This window comes from Argiope bruennichi, chromosome X1 (assembly GCF_947563725.1).
Source record: "Argiope bruennichi chromosome X1, qqArgBrue1.1, whole genome shotgun sequence".
NCBI lineage: Eukaryota > Metazoa > Arthropoda > Arachnida > Araneae > Araneidae > Argiope > Argiope bruennichi.
The window spans coordinates 58258780-58275721 of NC_079162.1; the positions used below are offsets into that span (position 1 = coordinate 58258780).

The 16942-nt window shown below is 27.5% G+C and overlaps 1 protein-coding gene across 1 annotated transcript in view; it reads left to right on the plus strand.

The window, feature by feature from the left end:
- Nucleotides 1-9308, plus strand: part of LOC129959446 (LON peptidase N-terminal domain and RING finger protein 3-like) — a 37253-nt gene extending 27945 nt beyond the window's left edge. The window contains exon 11 of the mRNA XM_056072277.1: nucleotides 984-9308. Within this exon, the coding sequence (XP_055928252.1) occupies nucleotides 984-1270 (287 nt within the window). The 3' untranslated portion in view covers nucleotides 1271-9308. The remainder of the gene's footprint in view (nucleotides 1-983) is intronic.
- Nucleotides 9309-16942: the final 7634 nt, after the last annotated feature.

The window sequence follows — 16942 nt, forward strand, 5'->3', positions numbered from 1 at the left end:
ATTTGGTTAAGAGAAGTCTAAATTGAATGTTTTTCTATTTTTTATCTGATTTAGTATTTTGAAGCTAATACAATGAAGTCCAGTTTAATTTTCACTTTAGTAAATCATAATTGTTCATATATATAATAAAATAAAGTAAATATTTATGATAAATAAACTCTGACAAATATCAATGACAAAATTATCAAACTCTTTCTAGTGTTACATTGTAGATCTAAATAAATGTAACATACAAGATTTTTGTGGTTTAGAAGCTTTGTGGTTCAAATTAGGTTGAAATGATGCTTAGCAAGAAAATAAGATGAAATATTATTCCATTGTACACTCATGTTCTGCAGTATTTATTCTAAATCTAAAATTCGTATCTGTGGAGAATAATTTTTTTTTCTTAAATTATTATTATTGAGAGAGATTCAAGAATCTATAATAATGATAGAGTATCATTCAAACAAAACATGCAGGATTTTCATCTCAATCCTAAGCCATTTGTTTATAAAATTTATAATCAATCAGAAGCAATAACGCATTAAATTAAGTGGTAGAAATCGCATGTTATAAACTTTCAAAGAATTGTATAAGTTGTGACATTGTGTAATTTTTTATCCATCTTCTCTACAGCTTTGAATGATTTATGTCAGGAAGATGTGTGCTGTTTATTGGTTTTCTATTTGTATTCCTGCTTGATGTCTTTGTAATATTTGAAATTTAATCTTTATTATAACTAAAAGTTTGCTGTTTTTACTCATACTTATTGAGATCGCGTATGAATAATTACAAAATTTACAGGGCAGTGAGTGGTAAAAAAAATGTTTTTAATCAATTTTTGAGCTGTACACACTTCTTTTTTCATATAAAATGATAATGAAATTGGTACTTCTTTTCTTTTCTTCTTTTTATTACCAAATCATGTTTAGCTTATGATTCTTCAACAAACTTAGTTTCTTGGTATATTTAATTTTAAAAAAAATCTTCTTTCTCTTCAGATGTAATAGAAATGCATGATCAAGTGTACAAGGTCTCTCAAGCATGGTTTATGAGATTGCCAAGAGACACCAAGCAGGAAATTTTGCAACATTTTGGGCCTATGCCTGAAATAGAAGCCGGTTACATCAATTCTGCTAATGGACCATCGTGGTTTTGGTGGATGTTAGCTGTTTTACCTCTGGAACCTAAATCAAGACTCATGATTCTCTCTATGACATCTTTACCACGCAGACTCAAAACTCTCTACAGAGTTCTTTTGCATCTGCAGTCAACAATTGTTGTATGACTAGGATGCATAACAAATTTCTTTACATCTATTTCAAACAACATATATGAAAATGATGTGCTGAAAGTCTTTCTTGGAGCCATAATGGTAGCAATTATAGCTTTACTTGGGGCTGTTACATTTTAAAAATTGTAAAAAGAATATGATTATTAATCCCAAGTCAGTGTGTACAGTTATCTTGGATTTATAATACTTTCACCCCTCTGAAGAAACTTGTTATTTAAATTAAATTTGTGTTCTTTCTAGGAGATTTTTATAAATAATTCCTTATATCATGTGATGTGTTCTGTGGACTGATACCGAAAATTCAGTAATATATTACTGTCTTATAAATAAAATATTAATTTTAAATGCATTCATATATCCGTGATTATATATTGTTCCAAAATTCTGACAATTATGATGATTTATTTGTAAATGCACATTTTGCTTTGTGAGTTAAAGAAAGTCATTGGATAATTTTCTGAAACACTATGCCCGACAATTAACAGTCGAAAAGTAATGTATAGGATATCTCACATGTTTCTTTTTTATAATTTATTCTTTTAAATTCTTTAAAGATCAATTAAACTTTCTTAATTTATATGATTTGAAATATATACATGTGGATTATCTTAGAATGCACATTTCTGTTTTTCAGTTCAAATCTAATTCAAAAGTAAAAGCATATTAAAAAATAAATTGTGACCCAGTACCTTGTTCTAATGACATTTAATTTTGTTTGCTCTCTTTGTTTTTTGGTTTAATATATACTTTATTAAATAAGATACATCTATGCACTGCATACGTTTATTTCGTTAATTTGATAATTGATATGCCTAGGTAATGTGACTTAAGTAATTTGTAGCTTTTGAATGTATTGATACCAGCAATAATTAATGCCTTGTATAGTATATATTTCCCATTCATTTGGGATGGGAAAATGTCATAGAATTATAACTCTTCATCTCCCATTTGCTTTTTCTTATTTAAAATTTGAATAAGAAAGATATTTAGTCTTTTTAATCCTTTGAAACAATCTGAAGCATTTTGTTATCCTGTCTGTTTGCTTAAAAAGCTATGATGAGAAATAAGTGTAGGTACTAAATGTGTTTACTCAAACTCGGACTATAAATATTATTACAAACCAGTTTTTGTTTTATTAGACTAATGAACAGTAACTTGACTTTAGTCTTCTTATCCTGCCTTCTTAGATTGTAGCAGTAAACCCATCTGCTCAAAATATGTGGAAATGTATTTTTTAGTAATTTGACAGATTTTTGCATTGTGGAGGATTTGAATTGATTCTATATATATATAATATTAACCAAAGGTTTGCAAATCTTTCAAAATGTATTGGAATCCAATTGTAATTTAGATGTTTAAAAAAACGAAAAAAAGAGTGATCATTACAATTGTGCCTGTTTTTATGCCGAATATTTAATAATTTTGATTAAAGCATTCTTATTTTATTATTTGTCTTTTAAAACATTGCATGACAGATGAATGCAAAAGAAAAAATATATTTCACTTCTTACTGGGCTGTTCTGAATATTGTGTGAAATATTGCTCTATTCAATTATATAATTCATAGAATACTTTTTAAAAAGTTACATTTATAAGTTTACAGAAAGTCATTCAATATAATTATCAGATTTTAATGTTTGAGATCTTTGGAATGAGAAAATGTGTTTTGTGCCTTTTTATAGTAGAAATATTGATTAGACTGATAAACAGTGAAGGGAAACATAGTGCTGTACTGTTTATTTTCGAATTCAAAAACCCTCCACACTTTAGTGTGTGTGTTTGTTTATTTAGTCAAAATATGGGTGAGAAGAAAGATGAAGGGAGGCGATGCTTACATTTAACCGTAAGGTGAACTCGGTTTATTCGTGGACTTAGGAGGCGTAAAAATTGCAAATAATTTGTAATATTGTGAGAAAAATATACTAATTTCACAATAAAATGCTTTAGAGCAATTTTTATTTACTGTAAGGAATCTAAACATTAAATTATAATGATAAGTAAGTTTAATTGCTCTTGAATAATATATGTATGCAATTTTCTATCAAATTTTTGTAGAAATTGTATAAATGTGGAATTTTTTTATTATAGGCGTTAGTGTATAAATGCATTTTCAAGGTATACTTCTATCGATTGAGTGTTAATATTTTCTGCAAGTTTAATTATTGCTTCAGACTAAATTTCTTAAAATTTTTGAAAATCACAAAAGGTTTAAAGTTCATACATAATGATATGAGTAAAGAATGTGCAAAATCAAATGGCTTTAACTGTGTTTCCCTTTATACTGTTCTGTTCGAGTCACTGCTGGAATTTTCAAAAGCAGCAGGCTTTTAAGAATCTTGTAACCATTCTTAAAAATTTATTATGCATTTACTTTGTTATAGTAAATGTTTTGGAACTGACATCAAAATGTTAATTTTCACAAACAAGTAGTAATAAATTGTTAAATGGAGACATTTGAGCAAAATTGCCTGAACATAAAGCTGCACCATTATGGCAATAATATTTAGGATGTTTGAAAGGGGAAAAAATGTTTCTTTTCTTTCATTTAAAAAAAAAAAGGCTATTGCTTTCAAGAACAGATAAAAGTTGTTTGCTTCTCTACTCCAACTTGAACAGAAATATGCTTTTTAGTCTTTTAAATTATTGTAAAAATTATACTAGTATATAAATTATTATGTTCATTACAATATCTCATTGCAATGCTTAAGTGATAACTGATCCTCTTGTACATGTCCTATTCATTTCATTTGAAAAACTATTTCATTTGTGTATAAAATCATCAAAATATCATAAAGTGTAATATTGAATTTATTAGCTTTATATTTAATTTAACGAAGTTTTGTGTTAATAAATGTGTGTGTTTGTTTTCCCGTAAATTTGCATGTTTTCTTGTTGTGTTCTTATTAAGTTTGCATGAAATCAAGCTTACATGTGTATTACATTACTCTAAAAAGTCTTCATTTACGATTAAAAAAATACTTTTATCCAATATAAATTATTTATTTTGTGATGTGCAGTATTCTGATATTATGTTATGTTTTTAAACTTTTCTAAATTCCATCAGAAAGATTTGCTCCATTATGGTGTACTCTCTATTTTTTCCTACTATTTTGTAACAGACAGGAATAACCTCAACAAGTAGAAGATTAGTGTGTACAGTATTCAGAATAACTGTTAATGGTACTTTAACAAATGGGATTCACTGTATTTGTATATCCGAATTTCTTTTTGTGATGTACTCGGCAATAATACAAAGTAGCTCATGAAGAATTTCCTTCTCACTATGCAATTACCAACCGCCTTGTAAATATAATGTTTATAATCTATGTATTGTCATAATTGTTAGTCGTATCTGATTTACATTTAATTGATTTATAATAAGTAATTGTTTTCTTTGGAAAAATAATATATCTGTACAAACCTTAAGAGATATTAATGTATTCAATAAAACTCATATTAAACATCTAGTAGTGTTTTAACGAAGTAATCGATAAATTATAAATGTTTTGCCATGCATGCAATGTTATAGTTGTAGAAAAGTAGAGATTACCTTATTATATGTGTTTTGCTCTTTATATGTGCAGCTAGTATTGAAAAACTGTGGTGAAATAAAAATTTTATATCTGCAAGACATTCATCCATGGCTATTAAAAGCCATGCGAATTAATCTTAGTTCCTCTTTTTTATATATATGTCGACCATATTATAAATATATAAAAATTTAAATGGGCCTTATGCACTGCACATTTCTGTATATAGTAAAAGTAAAGCTTCCTGATTTCATGAAATAATACAAATTCTTTATTGAGTTTATGAAACATTTCTTTAAAATACTCAGAAACACTCTTTAAAGTGCTCCTTTCGAGAAAACATCGATATTTATTAGTGCTTAATTCTTATATATTCAGTGTTTTTCTGAAATGTTTCCATGATAAATTGTAATAATTATTTTAGGCATATTAGTACTCAGGATAATTATTAATATAGTCCGTATTTGGGGGGGGGGGGTGAGATGAATGCTGTTAAAGACTGTAACTCATTTCTGTTGTTCTAAATATGTTTCGGCGTAACTTATTTAAAATAAATTTCGGAAAATAGTTTTAAAATCTTTATTACATGAGCAATGAAAAAGGCAATTAATAATAATAAAGACATTTAATTTAAATATCAGAATTGATTTCCTTTCTCAGAAAGATTTCAATTGAAATTAACTATGTTATAATAAAATCTTACTAACTTATTCTTGATCCGAACACAAATGCAGATTTAGAAATAATGAATATCCTTTCTTTGTACAATCCTGAAGTGAATATTGCCCTTATATGGCTTTTGAAAACTTTTTTTTCTCTTTAATTGCTTAAGTAAACGAAAACAAATCTCAATTCAAAATTAGTTTGTAATTAACTAATGATCTTAAAATGTTGTAACGTTTTGTATCTTCATATTTGCTTTACTAGCTGTTCATATCCATCAGTACATATCATGGTGTAACTTGTAATTATCTTAAAATGTAGTGTGATAGATCAAATTGTAGAAATTCCTGTGATGTAATTATTTTAGTTGTGTATTTCTAATTAGTGATGATAAAATTTCTAGTTGTAAATCTATATTCCTCGTCTCATATCTTTTTATTTTAAAATGCTTATATAATTAAAACTATCGCATCTACGTGTTCTACATGTTTGATTTCTGCATTGTCACATTTGTTGTATAATGTAGAAATAATTAACTTTTTATATATGTTATACATTCTGTTTTGATATTAAAATTTTACATATTCGAATTGATTGGAAAGAATCAATGTGAGCTTCGCCTGTAGTGTTTTGCGATTATCTATTTATAAATGTGTGTGTTCTATGTTTGATGTTATACAACTATTCAACTCTTGTTTCTTCTAAAATAAGTTCAAATGTTTTCGGGGTTTTTTTATAACTATATATATATTAGGTACAAATCAAATTAGATAATGTAAAATTAAAATATGTTTGGTTTTATTTAAATTAGTTCATAAATAAATTTTCTGAAATAAACTATTACAAAGATTAAAAAGTGTTCGTTATTTAATAATTAATTTTGTTATTTATATTGAAATTAGAATTTTAAAAAGATTCCTATGATTTTGACAATGCTAGTAATTTTGTTTGCAATAAATGTTGAATCTTAATAGTCCGTATTGCATGACTAGAATAATTTAAAATATTCACTTATAGACGCGTTCGAAGCAATGAAATGCGGTCAAAAACTAACTTCTAAAATATCCCTGTTTTGTATTTTGTATATGTAAACAATTGAAGTGTTTTAAATTAATTTTTAGCAACTGTAAAACTACACTTCATATATACATTAGCGTTTAGTTTAGAATGAATAGTGATTCTGAAATTTTTTCTGCCCGTAGCTGTAAAAATTGTTATTACATTTAAAAGGCATGTGTGAGTTATAGAGTATTATTTTTGTTGAAGTAAATTAAAAAGCTTCTTGAAGAATGCTGTTTTAGTGTAATGAAAATTTTTAGTTACATTATTTTAGCTGTTTCATTATTAAAAATTTGAATATTGATTTTAATTCTCAAGATTTCTATTTAATTTAAAATTCTCTGAACCAAAACTGTATCACAATCATTTCAGTTTGGTGTATAATCCCCGTATTTAGCATGTTTCATGTATTATTCAGGTATTTCCTTAGTATAACCCAATTTAATATATGTGTAAAATTTACCATTGCTAACTAAATAAGCACGCGGGAAATGTTTATAACAAAAAAAAAAAATGATTATAATTTTTCTCATAGGAAAACACATAATATGACTTAAATTGAACTTTAATAGAATCCGGAAATGAAAAACTTCTTTAATGTTCAAATAGTTCTGTGAACCATGATGTTTGTTTTCTTTTGTTAAAAGACACATTTTTCTGAGATCATGTTTCCTACATTTGTGATTTTTCTTCAGTAATTGTGTTTTTCAATTTTTGAGACTTTAATTTATTTGTGTAAAATTTCATTTCTTAAGTGAATTATAAATATGTAATGTATAACTCAAGTATGGGAAATTACATAAAAAATAATCTAATTTATTATTCAAAAGACGTGGAAATAGTTTTAATTTGCACATAGGCTTTTAATAGTAAATAAATTGTCCAATTTTGTGCACACTGATTCTCATGCTATGATCCAAGGTAAGAAGATGATATAATTTTATCTTTAAAATTCTAATTAATATGAGAGACATGAAATTTTTTTATAATTTCAGTTGATACTCGGTTTTGTGAGGAACTCGAAACCAGTTTTGATAAAAATTCAGTTACTTCAGTGATACTTTTTTACTTCGTAGAAGACTATTTGTTTACGAATATATTCATATTTAACTGCTTGTAGAGTTATGCCGTTGTATACATTTTTGCACCGTATTTACAGATGTTATTACCTTTCTATTAGCATATATATCAGATTAATATTTTATGAATTTACCAGTCGTACATTTTCCTATAATCTACTATATTAAGCACAAGGATCTATATATTAAGGGTTAATTATTAACTAAGAATCAGCATTTCTTTCTGCTGTGTGAAAACAGTATCAATGTTTATAATAAACTGAATTTTATGCCTAGTCTTTCTTCATTCTGAATTTATTTATGCATTGGTATTGTGCAATCTCAATGCAAAAATAATTTTAATAATCGATTATCGTATAGAATAAAGATATTAATTTTGTTCGATAATTTTTCATCCTCGCTTTCATGAAAGTTACAATTTGTAACAATTTTCTTCAACTTATTAGAATCTGTCTAAAGTGGAAACTGCTTAAAATGTATAGCATGTTATCACATTTTTTGTGATAAATAATTTAATTTTGACAGTTTGAAATGAATTTATCAAAATGTGAAATATAAATAATTTTTTGTTGAATTACAAAATTTTGGAATTCCCTCATTCAGTAATTTCTGTAATCATTTAAATGTTTTGATTTTCCATGCCACATACACATGTATAAATCTCTTGTTATTTCGAATAAGTTAATGAAATTCTTATGGGCTTCTAAAACTCCCCTTATGTGTATGGATTATATTTTGTATCCATTACTTATTATTTTTTTTCTGTGCAAAGTATAAATTCTGTTCTATCTGATATTTTCAATTCTGTCTTAAGTTTATTTGATGAATCTAAATCCATGATTATAGTTATTAATTTTTATGTTTAAAATTGTATTTCCATTTTTTTCCTTATATTATTATTCCTTATTAATATGGTCGAGGAAATTAAACATAATATCCTTCCAATATTAAAAAAAAAAAAAAAAAAATGGAGATTTTTTTTGTAATTTGATTTACAATTTGTGAACTGTTAAGATAGAACAAGAAGTTCATTTGATGAGGATTTTAACTAAAACATTTCAGTGATATTTCAACGAATTTATATAATTTTTATTTATCAGAATTGTAAAAAAAAAAAAAAAAAAGAAGAAATTCTTTTGAATGACGTGATTAATGTCCCAACTTTCTTTGTCGTATACTAAGATTCCTATGCAAAATACTGATATGGATTATGAATAGAAATCCTTATTTTTATACTGTTCGTTTTAAATTCAATATATTTAAATATTAAGATATATTTGTAGAAATGCTTGTTCGTAGAAATACTCATTAAAAAAAATTTGATAGTGTTATGATTGTTCATGTTTGTTGTTGAATAAAATAAATACCTTTTTGTATATTTTTTTCCGCTGCTTTTCTTTGAAATATTAAAATGCTCTAAATGATACTCCTATGATAATTTATATTTTTGTTAATTTATCCGTCACATAGAGATTCATATGACAGTGGCTTCACTTAATTTTGTGTTTAGTTTACCTCTTTCATTGCAACTGTTATTCATTTTCATGACTGACAGTGAGTTACTGTTGCCTTAGTCCTGTGTACAAACTTGGTGATTTAGTGATATGCAATTTTTTTTTATTTAAATTATACTGATTATATTCAAGAACACAAGAGAATTGTATTAATTTGTACCAATAAAATACACATCTCTTATAAATATATTTTGTACTGTATTATTCTGGTTGGTGTTATTGTTTTTATATTTACAAGGGTGGGTGCATTTGCGTGGTTCCCCCCCCCAAGCTAAGATTTGCTGATACATTTTTATCGCATTCCTTCAGTCATTTTTGGGATATCCGGTAATATGGAGTAGTTACTTTAGAAATTAAAATGCTTTGTATTTATTTTAACAAATAATAAATTCTATACATCTTTGCTGACACTTTTGTGTTTTATAATTCCCAATATACATTTTAAACTAAAGATCTAGGCCTTTAACTAACACTGGGGCAGGGCTAGACAACAAAACAGATTTGCTAGGCCTCAAAACAAATTTCATACAATAAAAATAATTATTACATTTTATTATTTTTACATAACAGAAATCTGGTTAAGATTTGTGTATTGTCTGTTGGAGTGGCGTATTTACTTGAGGAATGCATAAAAATTATAAATAATTGAATAGTTTTGTAAATTTAACAGTTCAATACAGAAATAATCTAATATTAAAAATAATTGATACTTAAATCTATAAAATATAATTTTGAATGTCCATTACTAGAATAAGGTTACATAATAGGATTTTTGCTTCATTTTCTTTCATATTTTATGACAAATTCTTTGAGAATATTATCACAATTTAGATTCTTTGCAGGAGCGGATCCATTAAAAAAGATGTAAGAAAATAAATTGTTCTTGCCTCTACTACTAGAGCACAAATAACTTTTTGTTATTTTTTTTAAATTGAAAAAGATATTTTTGTTGTTACGATGATAACTAATAAGACAAATATTATGTTCAAAACAGTAACAAAATTTAAATTCAAATAAATTATTTTTAATTAAATAGTTTTAATGCTGTGATCCTGGAAGGAAAAACTTAAAAACAAATTTTGATTCCAGTTGATGAATCAATGCGCAATTAATGTCACTTTACAAAGTCACATTTAAATCTTTACTACATTTGAGAAGACAGCATTTTAATATTTGGAGATTGAATAAAAATTTTCATGATGAAAATTCGAAATATTTCTTAGAAGCTCGAAATTGCCATTATTTCTTAAAAGAAATAACACTTTCGATTATGGTTAGAACTATATTGCCGACACTAGCTATTCGCAAATGCAATGAGATTCAACATTTTTTTTTAGGTAGTAAACATGAGATGTGTCCAAATTAAATGATAAAATTTAAATACACATATATTAGGATTTAAAATACAAAAATAAAAGCATTATCATTTCGCAAAATCAGTCGTATCTTTCGCGTGCCATTGAAATCGGTCTTGGCCTCGAGTGAGGAGAGATATTATTTCTAAAAAACAGAAAAATTAAACTTCACTAACAAGGCTTATGTTTTCCCTTTTCATCCAAGAAATTATATATCTAATTGAAAATGAAGTATATTTCTAATTAAATAAAAAAAAACGTTAAAACAAATCCCACAATCTTGATGAAATGATTAAAAAGTTTGTTTATAACTGCTAAAGAAGCAGACTTTTATAATCGAAGTGTAAAAGTAAAATATAATGAATAATTTTTAATAGATATTTTACCGTAATTATACAGCATATGTTCCATGTTACGCTCTGTAATACATTAAAAATCTTCGGATAGCATTCCCCCCCTCCCCCCATACTTAACAGAATTAAACAGAAAGTACATAGGAAAACTGTTTTTTTTTTTTTTTTTTTTACTTAACAGAACTAAACAGGAAGTAAAGTATGACGAATAATTTTCTGGTGAATATTTTACTTTAATTACACTATGTATGTTCCATATTACGCTCAGTAGGACATTAAAAATTTTCGAACATTTTTTTTTTATTTATTTAACAGAATTAAACAGGAGCGAATAATTTTCTAGTAGATATTTTCTTAATTATAAAGCGTATGTTCCATATTACGTTCTATAGAACATTTTTTTTTACTTAACATAATTAAAAAGGAATAAAAAAATAACAGATCACATTTCAAATAGGCATTTATCAAAAATTAAAAAGGATGGATCTTTGATTAGTAAGAAAATGATCAAACATAACTAAAAAATGATTAAGGTTGAGAGAAACAATAAAGAAGAGGCCAATTATCATTTATTATTCTAGGACCTTCACAGTTTTAGTTACGGCCGTGTAATCATCACATTGCAACAACTTCCCATCATCTTTTTTAATGTCTGGGATGTTGCACCTTATATGAAGTTTCAGGAAATCTCGGACATTTGTTGGTATTAATAAGCAAACTAATAACACATCAGAGTCTTTATTATTATTATTATTTCTTTTTAAATATCACTTGGACATCAGTTTATTAGAGTTCTTTCTTCTATTAAGTTCTTTCTGCAAAGGGTCGCCTCAATATTTTAAATGCTATTTTATTAAACGATGCATAGTATAATAACTGCTATATAGTTGAAAGTTTTGAAGAATTGACGAACTTCTGCAGCTTCGAGATCTTTATTATCGAAGCATAAGAAGGTAGAGAAAGGTCATTGCTGGTGATACTTTATTCAGAATTTTCTAGAGATTCCTTTTCGATATCAAGAAATTTTCAAAATTTGTCATTTTTATCTTTTAGTTGGACACGATAATAATTTTTCAAATTTCTTATATTGCTATCATTGCAAATACATTCTTCTATTTCATTTTACAGTCCCAGCTTCTAAGCGTCATAATTTCTAGTGTATTTATATTTCATCAATGTTTAAGAAACAAATAATGAAAAATTTTAACTGATGTTGAAGGGGTAAAGATAAGAGAAGGTATAGTAAGAATTAACTACAGTAGTATTATTAAATTTGGAAGTATTGTTAATTTACAGCAAACATTGAAATTAAAGCTCTCTCAAAAATCCAGTTGCCGATACTTCAGTAAAAAATAACATTGATTTATTTAAGACATTATAATTGATTGATTAACATTGATTTATTTAAGACATTAGACAAAAATAACATTGATTTTAAGACGTACTTGAATAATTTACTGTATTTCAATGAATTTATGAAAGTTATAGGCTAGCAATATGCGAATATTTTCTTTGCTATATTGTCATATTAAATTTTTTTAGAATATAGTACGTTTTGTGGGAAAAGGTGAAGTGATCTAAAGGCCTTTTTGAATGCGATGTAATCCTCTCTACTATCCTAGCTAACCCTAAAAATGCAACATAAATATGACAGGACTAAATTAATATGGCAGTTGCCTTCATATTCATTACCTCATAGAAAATGGCAAATCACATGACATTAAGGCAGTATCTAAAGGAAGTTACCATACATCTTCGTTAGCTCGTTGTGACCATGCAGCACAATTCTTGCTACAGTGGTTTGTGCTAAAAAACTCCAACATTATTAGAAATAACAATCATATTATACATAGAAAGTAGCGGAGTTACATCTATACAACAAGTGCAAGTAAATTTAGCATGCATATGGCATTACAGTGGCCTTTGCTAATTTAGCACTGTTGGATACAAACGGCTTCTATATGTTTAGGAATACATGAATTAAGTAGATGATGGTAGGAAAAAGAAGCCTATTTCTGTGTGTCAAGTTTTCAAAAGATCCCCTCCTCCGCCCCAGTTGAGAGCTGATCTTAAAACTCGGTATGGCGTAGAACCATTAAAACAGTAGATCTAAGTGGTCAACCAGATGCTATACAAACTACTGATACTTTTACAATAGCATACATGCTCGGCCCATGGATTCCTCTCATTAGAGGCCATGGCCAACTATCTCATGATCTGGATTGATAAGTCAGTTGTAAGTTGATAATCATTATCCAAGAGTTGATTTATATAAGAATCATCTGAATTACCATCGGCATTCATTTTTTCCTGTATTACGCGGTTATATCAGACACTTTTGCTGTTTGACGCTTTCTTCCTGTTAAAAAAGTTCTAGAAACGTCTTGGATAGAAACGAAACTTTTGACATATGTTGCCACCCATTTAAATTAGAAAAAAAACACTTTCCTTATTATAATTTTCATTAATAAGCATTACATTACAATGTTGGATTTATTTCATCTGAAATGTGGCTTGCCACTTTTTAACCATGACCACTTCAATTAGTCTTATCACGGGAGTAGTTTCATTTTTCAAAATTCTCTGCATGAGGAAATTGCGGAGAATTTTGAAAAATGTTCTAGTTGCATTTATTTGCAGAAATGATTACTTACAAGGACGATGAATTAATTGCTTTGCTGTCTGGATTGCTATTAGATCTGGACAAGTGATAAACTGCGATCTATCACTTTGTCATTTGAAAGCCTAGCGTCCTAATATCTGTCTCGAGTTCGATGTCAGAATCGCTGGTTTGAATCTCTAGGATCTGTTCAGTGAGCATACGTTCTCCTATTTACTTGTTTCGTAAATTTGACAGCAGAAATTCTGTCCTCGTAATGTACAATAATTAGCCTGCGCGTAACTTAAATAAATCAGTTTAAATGTCTCATGTTCTTTTCAAAATATATTTACCAGACTGTTGAGGTCATGCCATACTGAGTTCTTGCAGTCTGCCAGTATTTTGGAGATACTTCTTGATAATCACTTATCTTATGTAATGACTTTTGGCATCTTAAGAAATATGTGCTAGATAAAGCATCACAAATTCTAGCATTCTATCATTTTTTTAAACTAGCACCTCTTCTAGTGTCAGTACTTAGCATATATATTACTTTTTCAAATATAATGTTGGTACTCCCGGATTTTTTCACATACATCAAAATTTTCGTTAAAATGAGTTGAAAAACACTGACAAACTTTGCAATGAGTATTTAGTTTTATAAAAGAAATGATTTCTCTAAAAATAGATTTCTTTCCCATCTTGTAACGCAACATACGAGCATGCACATACGAACTTAGTAGCAAAATTCAAACATCGACTTATTAAAAGAGTGAAATTATCAACTATTTGCAAGCGTTTTGAACTTTTCTCTACAATTAGTCTACAAATTAAATACTAAACCCTCATCTATAGCTTGCTGAAAATCACATAATATCCTTTCTTATTTGAAAATAACAAATATCTTATTTGTTGTCCAACAATGTCCACAGCATTGTTGGACAAAACCGATTAAATTTTGATTATACAGTGGAAATTCGTTCGGCCTTTTTCCAATTTTATCTGGCCAAACATTTCTGGTCAGAAGTCTTGCTATACTAAAAGCTTTGATAAAAATTGAAGTGCTTTGAGTTTGATTCATCATCTCATTTAAAAGCAAAACAATTCTTTTAGTTCTTGCTTATCAAAGTTTTCTATGATATAAGATTTTCGTTTACTTAATACAAACATCGATAAAGAAAATTGTCGTTTTTATTTCATGATATTTAGGAATAATATGCTTTAATTTTAATTATGAATATAAATTAATTTTTTGCCATTATATTCAATTTTAAAGCGTCTTTTACTTGCCATTTCATTACTTTTATCCACGTTTCAAGCGCTAGTTTTATGTTTAGGAATAGAAAAATATAAATCGAATTTTTTTAAATACTTCTAGAATATGAGGGTGTTTTTTTTTCTGAACAATAAGCACCTCAACTAAAGGTTAAACTGTTCTCTTGCATGGGAATAAATAGCAAAATAAGTAATCATTTTCTGTACTGCAGAAATCAAGTTACCGCCCTCTCCAGCAAGAATTTAGACATCCCTTCTTCTCAAAACGAGTTCAGTATTAAAATTCAGTATCAAACGAGAAGAAATGATGAATTGGATCCACGATGAAAAAGATAAAACTCAAATTATCGGATATTTGAAGGGGGAAATAAAATCTTTACCGTGAAAACGTTTAAAGACAGCGAAACAACCTTTTCTAATATATTTAAGCAATATTATCTTAATACAATATGCAAATGTATGAAATGCAAACTATATTTTCGTAATCATTAAATTAATACGTTATTTCTTTAACAAAAACGTAATTTTCTTATAATTTTTATACAGATATTTAATTATTCAGAATGGTCCTGGTCCAGTTTAATACAAATAATTGTAGTTTTACTGTATTTGGAGAATATACGTCCTTTCTTTCCATTGATAAACATTCCGAATTCTAATTGGTCTAAGGTTCGAGAATGAGCGGAAGTGTAATGATACAACGACTATGAATAATTGATGCAAACTTACTCTTTAAATAAGTCTGAATAGTCAAATTTCAGTAATTTTTTTTCAAACTTTTTCTTTACGTTTTATACAATTTAAATCATAATCTACTGCGTCGTAAGATGGTAAGTTGAAGGATACACGCGCATCGACTATCAATAATCGGATACTACAGATAGCATTGCTTCGATATACGATAACCATCATATACATTTTTTATTTATGAAAATGTTTGATTTAATTTTTTAATTTGTCTGTCTTGTCTTATCGTCATAATCATGTATTAACATAAAGAGCTGTTTAGAGGATTTCGATGATTTTTTGTAAAGACTCATTAGGATTTTGAGTCAGTGAAATTTATTACTACTCCAGTGAGTTTGAAATACACAGAATAAGCAACGCCAGTTTAATTTTGAGATCACTTACTCGTCTTGTTAGAGGGAAATGGATGTGACCTATGTAGACAGCATATAATTGGATGCTTAGATGATCACCATAGTTACTTCGATCATATAACTCTGAAGTCAAATAAATTGATCCCCGGAGTAATTCAGTAATGGTATTAAAAAATAATTTTTTAAAAAACTTATTGTCTGTTATATATTTTTTGTTTCATTTGGGTAGAAGTTAGTAACTTAAACATTTTCCTGTAAAGTGGTATAACAACAGATAAGGCACTATAATTGTGTGTAAATTCGTACTGTGTTTCCTTTTATTTCCCAATGTGTTTACTTTCGAAACCTCAGGAAGAATTTTCTTCCCCATTTTTTAAACTGTCTCCTAAAAGTAACGATGATGAATAGCAAACACTATGTTGCATCATTAATTACATGTTAGCGGTCCATTAATCACCCACCTGCATAGTGTCACGAAGAAGAGTGAGAAAAAAACAGTCTTGCTCACACCTTGCAACTTAAATAACAGCAAACAAACACTTAAAAGTAAAATAAATTTAACACAATTATCATGCTTTCATAACTGAATTAAAATCTCCTTGACTAATGATTATAATATATCATGCATATGTAAAAATGCATTTAAAAAAAGTGATTAAGTAACTGTGGAAAATGCCACATTTAAGACTCATTAAAGAGGAGAAAAAGGCAACAATAATAATTTATTCATTTCATCACCGTAACCAATAAAGCTGTATCGACACGCGCAGCTACTTTTTAAAGTGCGTAGATAAGTTACCGCACATTCTATCTACAGAGCGAATTGAAAGCAACAACAATAATTTAGAATTAACTACTGAATAATTATCCTTCTTAACTTTTACTAAACATTGAATATTGTTGTTTTATTTGAAATCTTTGCATATTTTGATACGTTTTTATTTTAATTTTTCATAAAGCTTGTCTTTAGCTTCCACCGAACATGTGCATTCAGTTTTAAAAGTACTTCCTCACATTAATGACTGAAATATTGAATTAGCAACAAAAATAATTAAAAAAAAACTTACTTGAATACAAAAACGTATAAGGCAAGATTAATTACAAAATTAACTTGTACATTTAGCCTAGAATTCTTCAAA